This window comes from Nycticebus coucang, chromosome X (genome assembly GCF_027406575.1).
Source record: "Nycticebus coucang isolate mNycCou1 chromosome X, mNycCou1.pri, whole genome shotgun sequence".
Taxonomy (NCBI): Eukaryota; Metazoa; Chordata; class Mammalia; order Primates; family Lorisidae; genus Nycticebus; species Nycticebus coucang.
In genome coordinates, this window is record NC_069804.1 from 41,973,115 (window position 1) to 41,988,532 (window position 15,418).

The 15,418-nt window shown below is 37.0% G+C and overlaps 1 protein-coding gene across 4 annotated transcripts in view; it reads right to left on the minus strand.

Annotated features, from left to right (window-relative positions):
• Positions 1–15,418, minus strand: part of MED14 (mediator complex subunit 14) — a 91,019-nt gene that overhangs the window by 45,384 nt on the left and 30,217 nt on the right. For all 4 annotated transcript variants that reach the window (XM_053581162.1, XM_053581161.1, XM_053581163.1 and 1 more), the window contains 5 exons: positions 13,994–14,072; positions 10,447–10,606; positions 4,806–5,000; positions 4,168–4,302; positions 1,549–1,625 (listed from right to left, as the gene is read on the minus strand). In XM_053581162.1, the coding sequence (XP_053437137.1) occupies positions 1,549–1,625; positions 4,168–4,302; positions 4,806–5,000; positions 10,447–10,606; positions 13,994–14,072 (646 nt within the window). The remainder of the gene's footprint in view (positions 1–1,548; positions 1,626–4,167; positions 4,303–4,805; positions 5,001–10,446; positions 10,607–13,993; positions 14,073–15,418) is intronic.

Sequence of the window (15,418 nt, forward strand, 5' to 3'; positions counted from 1 at the left end):
TAGTGATCTAATTTACTATCCCAGCTCAAGTACTATCACCATGGTGATGAACGTTTACTTGTCCTGCCCAGACCTATTATTTGAGCTTGAGATACATCCCTGCCTTCCCAGAAGGCATCTAGGGACCTCAAACTTTAAAAAGTCCTTTCAAGGGCGGCACCTGTGGCTCAGTCAGTAAGGCGCCGGCCCCATATACCGAGGGTGGCAGGTTCAAACCTGGCCCCTGCCAAACTGCAACCAAAAAATAGCCGGGCGTTGTGGCGGGCGCCTGTAGTCCCAGCTACTCGGGAGGCTGAGGCAAGAGAATCGCTTAAGCCCAGGAGTTGGAGGTTGCTGTGAGCTGTGTGAGGCCATGGCACTCTACCAAGGGCCATAAAGTGAGACTCGGTCTCTAAAAAAAAAAAAAAAAGTCCTTTCAAACTCATATCTTCAGTGTTTCTTATTTCAGAAAACACCACCACCACCCATCATTTGCCTAAGATAAAACTAAGAATCATGTTTGCCACCTCCCCTCTCTTTTGCATCTCCAATACCAACATAATCACAGGCCATGAATCTTTTATCACCTAAGTCTTTATGGAATATACTCTAATCAAGCTACCAACACCTCTGGTGTGAACCATTTCAGAATTTTGCTACTTCAGTCTTGTTTCCCTTCAATTTATTCTCCATATTGCTATCAAGTTGAGCTGCAAAAACACCAATTCAGTGATGTCAATTTCTGTTTAAAATCATGTGATGACTTCTCAATGCCATTAGGATAAAATCTAAATTGCTTAAGGACACTTACAGAGGCCTAAAGCAGGGATGTCAAACCTTTTTTTTTACCCTCTGCCACATAATGGAAGAGTAAGAATTGTCTTGGTATCAGTTAACTGATATCACCCACATCAAATACGCAAATATTAAGGAAAGCTGACTGCAACAGAAAGGTCCCTGCATCCTTTCCTATCCAACACCATAGAGAAGCAAAAAAAGTCCTCATAAAATCAGGATGCAGCCCCTTGGGCCATAGGTTGGACACCCTGGCCTAAAGGATCTGACACCTTTCTGCTTACCCTTCCAGCCTCATCTCTCCTACCTCCTGCCATGCTGAACTCCTTTTAGCTCTAGGACACAGACCTCTCTCTTCTCTCCAAGACTTCACATTAGCAGTTAACCCCTCATTAGGTTCTCCCACTCCCCTTGGCTACTTCTCATCTCTCCTTCAGTCCAAGTACAGTTGGTACTTACTCAAAGATACTTACCCTTTCTGACTGCTGAACTAGCCCACATGCCTGTGCTTTATGAAACCACAGCACACTGAAAGGGTCTATCAGAACTTAAGCCTGACAAACAGTGACACTTAACCGATACCTTTTGAATGAAGGAAATACAGAACAAAGAGATTAAAGGTAATCTTTCCCCAGACTTTTAATTCTATGCAGAAATCCATGACACCCACAGATTCTGAACTCTGTTTTATGCTGTCTCATGAAAGGAGAGAAAGGAATTTGGCTGTTTGACTGCAATGTCTGGCACCAAGTGGGACACACCAGAGGGACTTACTTTAATAAGCGAATTGCGTGGCTGAAGCCATCACCTTCTACTTGCACTCCTTGATGTGGAATCTCCAGATTGGACAACTAAAAAGAAAAAAACAATTATATCAGACCACCAATTTTACAAAGGAAATTACCTTTTCCAAGCACTACACTCTCTGTTCTCATGGCACCTGTTCTAGGGCCTTTCTTTCCCAAAGTTACAACATAAAAGGCATGAGTGTTATCCCCATGATTAGATTAAGCCCAGTGACACTTAAAGCTATCTCAGAGTATTTATTTTTAAAAAATACTTCCACAGGTGGCAAATATTTAAAATTCTTAAGACTGATCTAGTTTTTACAGTGAGTCAAAAGTAAACTAGAGTCAATCAGTCATCTAAAAAATAAGGACATGTCTAAAACCCTTTCCATGTATCCTTAAGTTATTAAGGTATGCCAGAAAATCATCTCATCTAGCAGAAATGCATGCCTTTGGCAGATATTCCCAGATCTTCCATAACAGACTATTTGTTTATACCCATCTTGTTCTGAAAGGGATTTAATGAAACTCTAAGTATTTGAGTGAGCCCTGTTCTTTGGGCCTAGGAAAGGCAGAGGTTTAGAAAAATAGCTGTTGACCAAATAGGCACCAGAGATTCACATTCAAAAGGAAGTGTGCAACTACTCAAAAATGCTGCCACTATTCTATCAATCAGAGATATAAACATCCCTGGTAAAAATAGATTTAGATATTCACATCTTGGCATAAATTACTTTAAGGAGAAAATATGCTTGCTTTTGTCTTTTAACATAGCTAGAATTTTCACTGAGAGAAGAAAAAGTTAAGTAAGGTTTGAAGAGGTTGATCTGAGTTCAATAACATACTATCGAATGTTCTTACGTGTCCTACATGTATAACAGATAAAGGAATATAGAGAAAAGGGACAGACAGGAAATATGTCTACAGTCCTTAGCCTATATGGGCCTACAAAGACACATTTTTAGAGAAGACAAATGCATTGCACTGCTCTGGCACCATGTTATCTGTCCACTTTTCCTCCATTGCAAAGGTAGTAACTAAATGACATTCATATAATCAATCCAAATGATACAATGAAATAGTCTAAGAATACTGTCAAGTGCATGGGAAACATGGACACATTCTGTATAGTTTAGGAGTTATAGCTAGTACCCAGACAAAAGGATATTCATCAAGCTCATAGTTCTAGGAGCTGGGACATTAAGGACATGAATAATTAATAGTTACTTTAGGTGCCTGTTTCTGAAGTTGGGTTTCAGAACCCAACTCTATGTGCTCTTCTTAATTTCATACCTTATCTTCTGCTTGCAGATCCCAGATCCCAAAACTCTCTAAAGCAAGGAACAGCAAATAATGGCTCATGGGCCAAATCCAGCCCATTGTCTGTTTTTGTAAATAAAACTTACTATAGCATAACTATGCTTATTTGTTTAAATATCAATATGGCTGGTTGACACTACAATAGCAGATTTCAGTAATTGTAACAGAGACCAGATGACCCACAAAATCTAAAGCATATACTACCTGGCCCTTTATAGAAAAAAGTTTGCCAACCCCTGTTCTAAAGCATGAAGGCTATTTTCAACAAGTTTTCCCAAAGCCATCATCGTTAGTCCAACAGAAAAAGTTCATTTCCACATTTCCAGGTCTATTCTACATTTATATTAACTTACAGAGGAGGGGATTCTTACAAAAAGCAAAATGTTAAACTAGAGGGAAATAGTTAGGGTTATACCTCATCACTTTTTTTTTTGAGATAGACTCTATGTCACCCATGGTAGAGTGCGGTAGTGTCACAGCTCACAGCAACCTCAAACTCTTAGGCTCAAGCGATTTTCTTGCCTGAGCCTCCAGAATAGCTGGACTACAGGCACCTGCTACAACACCTGGCTATTTTTTAGAGACGGGGTCTCGCTCTTGCTTGGGCTGGTCTCGAACCTGTGAGCTCAGGCAATTCACCTGCCTTGGCCTCCCAGAATGCTAGGATTACAGGCGTGAGCCACCGTGCCTGGCCTACCGTATCACTTTTTGAAGGGTTGTCAATCCTTGGCCAAGCCCCTTTTTGGAAATATAAAAAAACACAGGTTCTATTACCTCTCTTTCGTGTTTGGGGATCACGGTGGATATTACAAGTGTATATTCTTGAAAGACACTAATTCTGCATATGCCATGTGACAAAAGCAAAAGTTTAGTTTAATATTCTTTCTGATTTCCTTCAGAAAGGTGCCCAATTATATTAGTGATAAGCAATATGCATAGTTTCACCAACTCAAAAATAAGCCATGTCTTTATCAACTAACCATCACTGATGGACTTAAACAATGTTCCTATTCTTAAAAGCTGTCCATTTTTTTAAACTCGGAAGAATTTACTTTCTATTTCCACAAAAAGCAAAAGGCCCAGAATCTGCAATCAGAGAGATGAAATAGTTTAAGTCATATTTTACATGCATACCATGAGATGCTATGATTACAACCCTACCCACTGCAAAACAAATAGGATCACAACCATTCTGGCTCTCCCAGTGGAATCCATGTGATTTTATCAACATATTTAAAAAATTACTCTTTCATTTAGGGTATCCAGAATTGTTCCAAAAATTTACCTCCAGCCGAAGTCCTACAAATGGCATATTTGTGTCACACATAGCGACAAAGTGAGCTAGAACTTTATTGAAGGCACACATTTCTCCCGAGCGTTTGGTTTTCTTGGATTCTACTGGACATGGATCATCAGACAACTGGAATTTAAGAATATAAGTAGGTAAAAAAGTACATGTGATAGAACTTATTAAGGCAGTTAAACTACTGAGATAAAGCTCAGAGTTTACTAAAACAAATGTTATATTCGACAAATGTTTATTGAGAAAATATTGACCTAAACACTGATAATTGAGTAGTAAATACTGTATGTTTAACAAGTTTTCTTATAGAAGATGATGGATAATTATTAATTAAAAGAGAAGTATTTTCAAGAAAATTTAGACAACTTTTACTTAAGTCTTACTGCTGCCTAGTCTCTTAAAAATTATCTAATTTCGGGCAGCGCCTGTGGCTCAAAGGAGTAGGGCGCCGGCCCCATATGCCGGAGGTGGTGGGTTCAAACCCAGCCCCAGCCAAAAACTGAAAAAAAAAAAAAAAAAAAAAAAAACTATTATCTAATTTCTCCCCATGTTAAAAATAAGTGAATATACACAAAGTTAATACACACAAATTCTGTGCTCATTTCCATATGGGATCATACCTTGTGCTTCGTACCAGTTCTGGTCTGTTTCCCAGATTTTGTATGAAAAATCAAGTCTTGGACATCTTCCTTGAACTGCTGCAGCAGCAGTGCCATGACAGGGCTGTCTTCTCGATCTGTTGCGTTCACAGACAGGAAGTAGTACTTGTATGACAGCTGTGTGGGTTTATTAGGAACCTCCAACATCTCCACAACCTAAAATGGCCCAAATCAGACTCAGAGAAATAAAAGTGTCAATAAAATAAACCTAATGTAAGTTTTTTAAAAATAAGGACAAAATCATGATGTCAAAGAAAGCAATCCCAGATTATAAATATATAATTTGTTTTCAAAAAAATAGATGAGACCAAAGAATGATGAAAGTGAAAGCAAATGAAGCAAATGATACTATTAGCATTAGCTGTTTTTGATAGTCACTTCTGCCTAAGTCTAATAATGGATTTGCCAGATTTTCTAGAATGGTTCTTTTTTATTTTATTATTATTATTATTTTTTTTTTTTTGCAGTTTTTGGCCAGGGCTGGGTTTGAACCCGCCACCTCCGGCATATGGGGCCAGCGCCCTACTCCTTTGAGCCACAGGCACTGCCCCTAGAATGGTTCTATTTTAAATTGCCCTCTCTCTCTTAACCATTCAAATCTCTCAAAAATTTCATTAGTGAGACAGAGAAAAATAACAAATATCTTTTTTTTTTTTTTTTTGTAGAGACAGAGTCTCACTTTATGGCCCTCGGTAGAGTGCCATGGCATCACGCAGCTCACAGCAAACACCAACTCCTGGGTTTAAGCAATTCTCCTGCCTCAGCCTCCCGAGTAGCTGGGACTACAGGCACCCGCCACAACGCCCAGCTATTTTTTGATTGCAGTTCAGCCGGGGCTGGGTTTGAACCCACCACCCTCGGTATATGGGGCTGGCGCCTTACTGACTGAGCCACAGGCGCTGCCCAAATATCTTTCATACCTGGAAATTTGTAAACATAAATCTTGATTTTTCAAATGAAAAATATGGTCATTGTAAGGACTACAACAAACACTAATGCAAAGCTTACTATGTGCTGGGTATTGTCCTGAGAACTTTACACATGTTAACACATTAAATCCTCCCAATAGCTTTTGAAGTAGGTATCATTAACTTTTTCTGCTCAGGAGTAAAACTTAGAAGTAAAAAAGTGGGTTACGTTCCTACAGTCATACACCTAATAAGTGATAAACTCATGCTTTGATCCCAGAAGTCTGCCTCCAGAAACCTTAATAAATTTAAGAAAAGTCCCCTAAATACTTCAGTGATGGAAATAAATTCCATTAGAAAAGCTCATGACCAAAACCTCTTTCTTGTCTCTCTTCCTGCCTCCCTTCACCCTAGCTTCCCCTCCTCCCACAAGAAAGCATCACACTGATGATGCACCTCAAGAAATAAAAAGTAGACACTTCGCCAAAGACAATATACAAATGGCAAGTACACACATGAAAAGTGCTCAACATCCTCAGCCATTAGGACAGTATAAATTAAGACTATAATAAGATACGACAACATACCTATCAGAATAGCTAAAATTAAAAAAAATCATAATACCAATTGCTGGCAAGGATGAGAAGCAGCTAGAATTCCCACACGTTGCTGCTGGGAATGCAAAATGTTATATAAATTATCTTTCTATAAAGCTAACCCTAAAAAGTAAAATGGCAGAAAGACTGGAAAGGGAAATGAACTGCAGCAAGCCTTCTTCTGTTCCTCTTCAGGACCATGGTATAGTTCTTTCCACTTCTATGAATAGACACATATCATGCCTAAATGATAAATCTGGAAGATAGAGAGCAACCTACCATTCAGTTTTGGTCTAATCCACAGGAAACAAATTAGTGCTTTTTAATAAGTCACTAGTCTCATCCCAGGGATGCAAGGCTGGTTTAACATACGCAAGTCCATAAACGTTATCCACCATATTAACAGAGGCAAAAATAAAGATCACATGATCCTCTCAATAGATGCAGAAAAAGCATTTGATAAAATCCAGCATCCTTTTCTAATTAGAACACTGAAGAGTATAGGCATAGGTGGCACATTTCTAAAACTGATTGAAGCTATCTATGACAAACCCACAGCTAATATTTTACTGAATGGAGTAAAACTGAAAGCTTTTCCTCTTAGAACTGGAACCAGACAAGGTTGTCCTCTGTCACCTTTACTATTCAACATAGTGCTGGAAGTTCTAGCCAATACAATTAGGCAAGACAAGGAAATAAAGGGAATCCAAATGGGAGCAGAGGAGGTCAAACTCTCCCTCTTTGCTGACGACATGATCTTATACTTAGAGAACCCCAAAGACTCAACCACAAGACTCCTAGAAGTCATCAAAAAATACAGTAATGTTTCAGGATATAAAATCAATGTCCACAAGTCAGTAGCCTTTGTATACACCAATAACAGTCAAGATGAGAAGCTAATTAAGGACACAACTCCCTTCACCATAGTCTCAAAGAAAATGAAATACCTAGGAATATACCTAACGAAGGAGGTGAAGGACCTCTATAAAGAAAACTATGAAATCCTCAGAAAGGAAATAGCAGAGGATATTAACAAATGGAAGAACATACCATGCTCATGGATGGGAAGAATCAACATTGTTAAAATGTCTATACTTCCCAAAGCAATCTACCTATTCAATGCCATTCCTATCAAAGTACCTACATCGTACTTTCAAGATTTGGAAAAAATGATTCTGCGTTTTGTATGGAACCGGAAAAAAACCCGTATAGCTAAGGCAGTTCTTAGTAACAAAAATAAAGCTGGGGGCATCAGCATACCAGATTTTAGTCTGTACTACAAAGCCATAGTGGTCAAGACAGCATGGTACTAGCACAAAAACAGAGACATAGACACTTGGAATCGAATTGAACACCAAGAAATGAAACTAACATCTTACAACCACCTAATCTTCGATAAACCAAACAAGAACTTACCTTGGGGGAAGGACTCCCTATTCAATAAATGGTGTTGGGAGAACTGGATGTCTACATGTAAAAGACTGAAACTGGACCCACACCTTTCCCCACTCACAAAAATTGATTCAAGATGGATAAAGGACTTAAATTTAAGGCATGAAACAATAAAAATCCTCCAAGAAAGCATAGGAAAAACACTGGAAGACATTGGCCTGGGGGAAGACTTCATGAAGAAGACTGCCATGGCAATTGCAACAACAACAAAAATAAACAAATGGGACCTCATTAAACTGAAGAGCTTCTGTACAGCTAAGGAGACAATAACCAAAGCAAAGAGACAACCCACACAATGGGAAAGGATATTTGCATATTTTCAATCAGACAAAAGCTTGATAACCAGGATCTATAGAGAACTCAAATTAATCCACATGAAAAAAGCCAATAATCCCTTATATCAATGGGCAAGAGACATGAATAGAACTTTCTCTAAAGACGACAGACGAATGGCTAACAAACACATGAAAAAATGTTCATCATCTCTATATATTAGAGAAATGCAAATCAAAACATCCCTGAGATATCATCTAACCCCAGTGAGAATGGCCCACATCACAAAATCTCAAAACTGCAGATGCTGGCGTGGATGTGGAGAGAAGGGAACACTTTTACACTGCTGGTGGGACTGCAAACTAGTACAACCTTTCTGGAAGGAAGTATGGAGAAACCTCAAAGCACTCAAGCTAGACCTCCCATTTGATCCTGCAATCCCATTACTGGGCATCTACCCAGAAGGAAAGAAATCCTTTTATCATAAGGACACTTGTACTAGACTGTTTATTGCAGCTCAATTTACAATCGCCAAAATGTGGAAACAGCCTAAATGCCCACCAACCCAGGAATGGATTAACAAGCTGTGGTATATGTATACCATGGAATACTATTCAGCCATTAAAAAAAATGGAGACTTTACATCCTTCGTATTAACCTGGATTGAAGTGGAAGACGTTATTCTTTTTTTTTTTTTTTTTTTTGTAGAGACAGAGTCTCACTGTACCACCCTCGGGTAGAGTGCCGTGGCGTCACACAGCTCGCAGCAACCTCTAACTCTTGGGCTTACGTGATTCTCTTGCCTCAGCCTCCCAAGCAGCTGGGACTACAGGCGCCCGCCACAACGCCCGGCTATTTTTTTTTTTTTTTTTTTTTTTTTTGTGCAGTTTGGCCGGGGCTGGGTTTGAACCTGCCACCCTCGGCATATGGGGCCAGCGCCCTACTCACTGAGCCACAGGCGCCGCCCTGAAGACGTTATTCTTAGTAAAGCATCACAAGAACGGAGAAGCATGAATCCTATGTACTCAATCTTGATATGAGGACAATTAATGACAATTAAAGTTATGGGGGGGGAAGCAGAAAGAGGGATGGAAGGAGGGGGGCGGGGCCTTGGTGTGTGTCACACTTTATGGGGGCAAGACATGATTGCAAGAGGGACTTTACCTAACAATTGCAATCAGTGTAACTTGCTTATTGTACCCTCAATGAATCCCCAACAATAAAAAAAAAAAAAAATAAGTCACTAGTCATTGACATGAAAGCTTGGTTGTTTGATACTAAATAAGGTCATAAAATAATAAATTATAACCATTTTATTTCATAGGTGGCTAAGTATAAGAGATCTTGTATGCCTGCACTTTTGGTTATGATCCATGTATTCTGCATTATCATTTCATATGTAGACCAGGCAAGCTCATTCAGAACTGAAAAGATTGACTTTTGTGGTGTGCCAAAACTAGTTCCACAGCTGGTATTTTAAAATTCGCTCCATTATCTTTAACCAACAATCTTGAATTTAAAAATTTTAAACATCTTAGATTCTTAGCCAAAAGTATCTACTTAGTTTACACAGAAGTTTCTACAAGCAAGAAAATATATTCATATATCTTAAATTCTTGCAAATTTTACCAATTCAAAGAGTTCAAAGACACTAACTTGAAAATACCTAGAAAGAGTGAAAAGGGAATAAGAAAGGACTTTACTATACAATAAAGAGTACATGCAATCAATAAAATGGAATACGCCTTCAATAAATTAAGAATGAGAAAATAAATCTACTTCTACCAGTCCACATTTAAAAAGCTACATTAGGTGGGCAGCGCCTGTGGCTCAGTGGAGCAGGGTGCCGGCACCATATGCCGGAGGTGGCGGGTTCAAACCCAGCTGGGGCCAAAACTACAAAAAAAAAAAAAAAAGGAAAAAAAGCTACATTAGGCAAGTTAATGTTCAATTAAAACCAAACAAGTTTAACTGACACCCAAATGTCTCTAAACCTCCATAGCAGTTGCCCTCAAAATTTTTCTCCTTACAGAGGAGATGCCTTATTCCAATCAGAACTAGGTCTTTCCATAGGAGAGTAGAGCAGCGGTTCTCAACCTATGGGTCACGACCCCTTTGTAACAATGAAAATACATCACGGCATTAGGAAGGTTGAGAACCACTGCCCTAGAGTAAGGGATGGGAGTAAACCTCATATTTTCCAGATGAGATGTGACTTTCCCTTCTGCCCCATCCTTATCCCCTGGGTTGAGAATCACCATATAAAAGTCAAATATTTAATAAAATTCATTTACAAAATAAACAATAAATGATTCAAGGTATTAATAGAATTACCGAATTCAATCACTTCAAACCACCCCTTTGCATACTTACAATGTAATATTGAGGAAGGCGGGTAAGTCTAATAAACAGCTTATTCTTTGAAAGGTTTCCAATAGGATGTGTTGAGTAATTAGAAAGCTGCAATGTTTCACTGCTTATTGTAGGTAGATGTTTTATAGATTGTTTGCAACGCTGCTGTCCAAGCCAAAACCTGAATTTAAAAGAAATAATCCACATAAAATTACAGACTTTTCTGATTAACTATGTGCTACTGATTTATAAAGATCACTAAAAAGCAGTTAATTGAAATTTAACTGAACTAATAAAAGGGCACATGACCATAACGATGAATCATTTCTCAATAATGTTGTATTGGACTGTTAGTTCTCGTTCTAATTTAAGAAGTTTAAACTGCAAAGTGAATGATTCTGATTAGTTATATGGTAAAATTAACCATAAGGCCAAGACATTATACTAGTTTATTATATATAAAATGCCAGGTGTTCATGAAACAAAACAATATAAGCACGAAAGTACCTTATTTGCTGGTATCACTACAATAGCCCCAGTTTTTATGTTGTGTATGTTTAAAGTATCTAGTATATCTAGTAGGTGCTAGTAAGTATTAATGAACTTCTTTCCCTCCTCCCTTTCAGGTAAGCTGCCAGATTTCACTTTGATGCTTTACCATAGTAAAAAGCAAGTAAATAAATCTTGTATTTGATTTTACTTGATTGTCTATTCTTGAAGCCAGAATTCCATATAATATAATATAGAAAAAAGGGATAAAGTGTCTGGTTCACAAACTCACTGAACCACAGTGAAATAACTACAGAAAAGAATCTTCACAGCAATATAACAATGCTACAACATCCAAGCTCATGATCAGAAGACTTGTTGATGAATGGGGTATAAACTAGTTCAGGTGTTGTTGCATTTGTGTAGGGAGCTGCATGTGATATAAATTGTATACAAGTAACACGCAGTAAAACTATGTTATGATATATGACATTTTATGGGTAGTTTGTCAACTGTTACCCAAAAGTGTATATAATCTGGAAGCCAATTTTTTCACTGAAAGACAAATTTAACTACAACTTTACGAGATCAAATGCTGGAACTGGCTACTGATGAGGGAATGAAGATAAATTTTGAAAATATACCATCATTAGCTTTGTTCTGGATAAAAGTTAAAAGTAAGTATCCTGAACTTGCTAAAACTCCTTTCAAAACTCTACTTTGATTCTCATCACTATAACCCTTGTAAGAGTGATTATCTCTACTATACATCTATGTTAGTTTAAAAAAAATAGGAACAGTTAAAATACACATTATCTCTCATGATTAACAGTATCATAAATCCAACACAGACAAGTTACCACTAACAAAGAAGAAACCAGCTCATCCGGCACATTAAAAATTCTAAATATTGGGTCAGGTGTGGTGGTTCATGCCTATAATCCTAGCACTCTGGAAGGCTGAGGTGGGAAGCCTACTTAAGGTCAGGAGATTGAGACCAGCCTGAGCAATATAGTAAGACCCTATCTCTACAAAAAAGAAAAAAATAATTAGCCAGGCATGGTAGCATGTGCCTATAGTCACAGCCATTTGAGAGAATGAGGGAGGAGGCTTGCTTAAACACCTAGGACTTTGAGGCTGCAATGAACCATGATGGTGCCTCTGCATTCTAGCCTAGAGGACATATCAATAAAAATTTCACTCTTAACTTTTTGTTTTGTATGATGCTATGGAACAAAATCTTTCCATCTAAAATAAATGATTTTCCATATTAAGTGCCTATACATGTATACTTTCAATGTTATGTTTGTTCTGATTATATTAAAGTATAATTTTTATGTCTTAGTAAACATTAGGGTTTATGGTTTGTACATGTTCTCTCATTTCTTTTTTCTAGAATTAATTTTTATTGCAAGTTATTTAAAAAAGAAATCACATGAACAGATGCTCAATATCATTAGTCATGAAAGAAGTCTAAGTTAAAGTATAAATTAAAATCACAATGAAATACCTCTTCACAATCATTAGGATATCTATTCAACAAACTAGCAAATCTAAATGTTCATCAACTGATGAACAGATAAACAAAATGTGGTATATCCATATAGTGGAATATTATTCAGGTATTAAAAGAAATGAAGTCTGATACCTGCTACAATATGGATGAACCTTGAAAACATTAAGTGAAACAAGTCAAAAAAGACCACATATTTTATTATTCCACTTATATGAAATGTCCAGAAAAGGCAAATCTACAGAAAGTAGATTTGTAGTTGTCTAGGGCTGAGAATGGCTCTTAACCATAAATGGACATGTCTTTAGGGTGGAAATATCAAAATCTGGATTGTGGTGCTGCAAAAAGAATTACTACAAATCATTGAACTTAAAATGGGGGAATTTTACAGCATGCAAATCATATCTCCATAAAGTTATTTAGAAAATAATTAATCAGGACAGATTAGTGATAAACTTGGTCATTTACACATAACATTTTAGAAGTGCTATTTATAAGTGAAAATTACAGGACTTTTCCTATAAATAGTGTGAGTTTAAGTACAAACAAACATTTCAATAAGTTAAAGGCTTTGGAGACAAAGCTTTCTGGTTTTAGTTTCTATTTCTGACAGCTGGAACTACCAGACAACCTTAAATTATGCAAGATGCAAATTATTAAGCATGTCAGGCATCCAAACCATCCTTGTTTAATCAAAATGCACAAAAATGATGCTAAAACACTAAAAATTTCAGAAATTGTTATCCAGATTAACGACTATGATTTTTACTCAGCTGCTTCATAAAAAGGTTCATATATTATCTATCTACAGGCATTAAAAATCATTCCTGTTAATGAAAACTTCACTTGATTAAATTGACTTCTTTAAATATGTATAAAACCAAAACTGGCAAAAAGAGAACGAGGAAAAGGATCACAAAAACAACAGATGCCAAAAAATGTGTTTTAAAAAATTTTTTTGTCTTCTAGCTTCCCCCTCCCCCACTTGCCAGTTTTGGTTTTAATCTCTGAAATTTATTTTTATTCCTTGGAATTTTATTTTATTAATTTTAAAAAAGAATTTGTTAAAGTTGCCATAAGGGTACTTTTGTGTACAAAGGTGGTAATGGAACCCCACAGAATTATCTCTAGCTCTGTTTTCAATTTTATTTAACAGTGTAAAGCATTCAAAGGATTTTGAGACAAAATGAATGAGACGAGAAGCAGAAATAATTATTCTGAAAATGTTAGCTGGTAAGAAGAAATAAGACTCTATTATACTTGGTACAATAAAATTCACTGTGTAAGTGATTTGAAAAGAGCTTGTACAGAAGAAAATGTGGCAAGGTTGCAAATTGAGTGTCATGTCCTTCACACCTGTATTTGTTTGAGAGGGCAATTTGATATGAGGCACTGCCATCTTGGACCTATTCCAAGAGAATTTAGATTCTAATGTACCAAAAGGTACTCAAGTTTCATGTCATAACCCTAAAGGGCAGTGACTGATCAAGAGTAATGATAGAAAGGAAACATATCCTGTCAAAATAAGTCTCCACTTTTAGTCTTGAGCTAAATAAATAAGCTTACTTAAGTTGCTGAATCCAGGGAATGATCCGTTTCATATCATCATTCACAGACTTCTCCATGTCATCCATAGTGGCTTGGTCTACAAAATAAAGCACTTAATTAAGAAACTGCTTACATGAGAAACATAACTTTATCTAGATAGCCTAAAACTTAAAAATGAAAATTATTGTTTTAGGCAGAAAATGTTATTTTTGAGTCAGAGAAAAACTTAATTAAATGCATCATTAGATATAAACCAAACTAATTTTATTTCCTTCTGTAACATTTAGAGAAAGTTATAAGACAACTAATAATAAGACAACTAATAGCAAATGTAAACTGGCAGAAAGAACAAGTAACAAATGCATGAATTAATTCTTTGCCCATATTTATTTCTTCAAACTTTTAGTCTAGTTAGTATTTTTAAATTTTAAGTATTTAAAACTCATAGTATTACTAGACTTGAACCTTAAAAATTCTAAGAACTAAAAAATTCCATTTAAATGTTTATTTATTAAACACAAATGGTCTCTGGCATGTGCAACAGCTGCTGGCTGGAGATTGACTTGCTAATTATGTCTCTTTTAGAATTTTTAATGATACTAGAAAATGCTAATAAACAGAATATTAAGCAAAAAAGTGAGATACAAAATGATTTTAACTAATGAAAAAAGTATAGAAAAAAATAAAAAGAATTGCACTCTTATGGAGTGAATCATGCCCCCCCCAAACAAAATCTGTATATTGAAGTCCTAATCTCCAATATGATGGTAATTTGGTGAAGGGGCCTTTGGGAAGTTATTAGGTTTACATGAGGTCATGAGGGTGGGGCCTTTAAGATTAGTAGCATTAGTAGCATTATAAGAAGAGAAACCAGAGAGCTTGCTCTCCCCGCCATGAGAAGATGGAGTGAGGTGAGATCTATAAGCCAGGAGGAGAGCCCTAACCAGAAACCAACCATGCCGGTACTTTGATCTTGAATTTCTAATCCCCAGAACTATGAGAGAATAAACTTCTGTTATATAAGCCACTTGTCTACGATATTTGTTTATAGCACCCTGAACTGCTAAGATAAGCATACATACATAAAAGACTATTTTCTGATGCTTTTCTCATTTTATGTATTTAGATCTTTTTTGAGTAGTACTATGTTAATAATCAGAAAAACAGTTAAGGCTCAGCGCCTGTGGCTCAGTGGTTAGGGCACCAGCCACATACACAGGGGCTAATGTGTTCGAACCAGCCCAGGCCTGCTAAACAATGACAACTACAACAACAAAAAAAGCTGGGTGTTGTGGCAGCTGCCTATAGTCCCAGCTACTTGAGTAGATGAGACAAGAGAATCACTTAAGCACAAGAGTTTGAGGTTGCTGTGACCTGTGACACCACAGCACTCTACCTAAGGCGACATAGTGAAACTTTGTCTCAAAAACAAAACAAACAAAC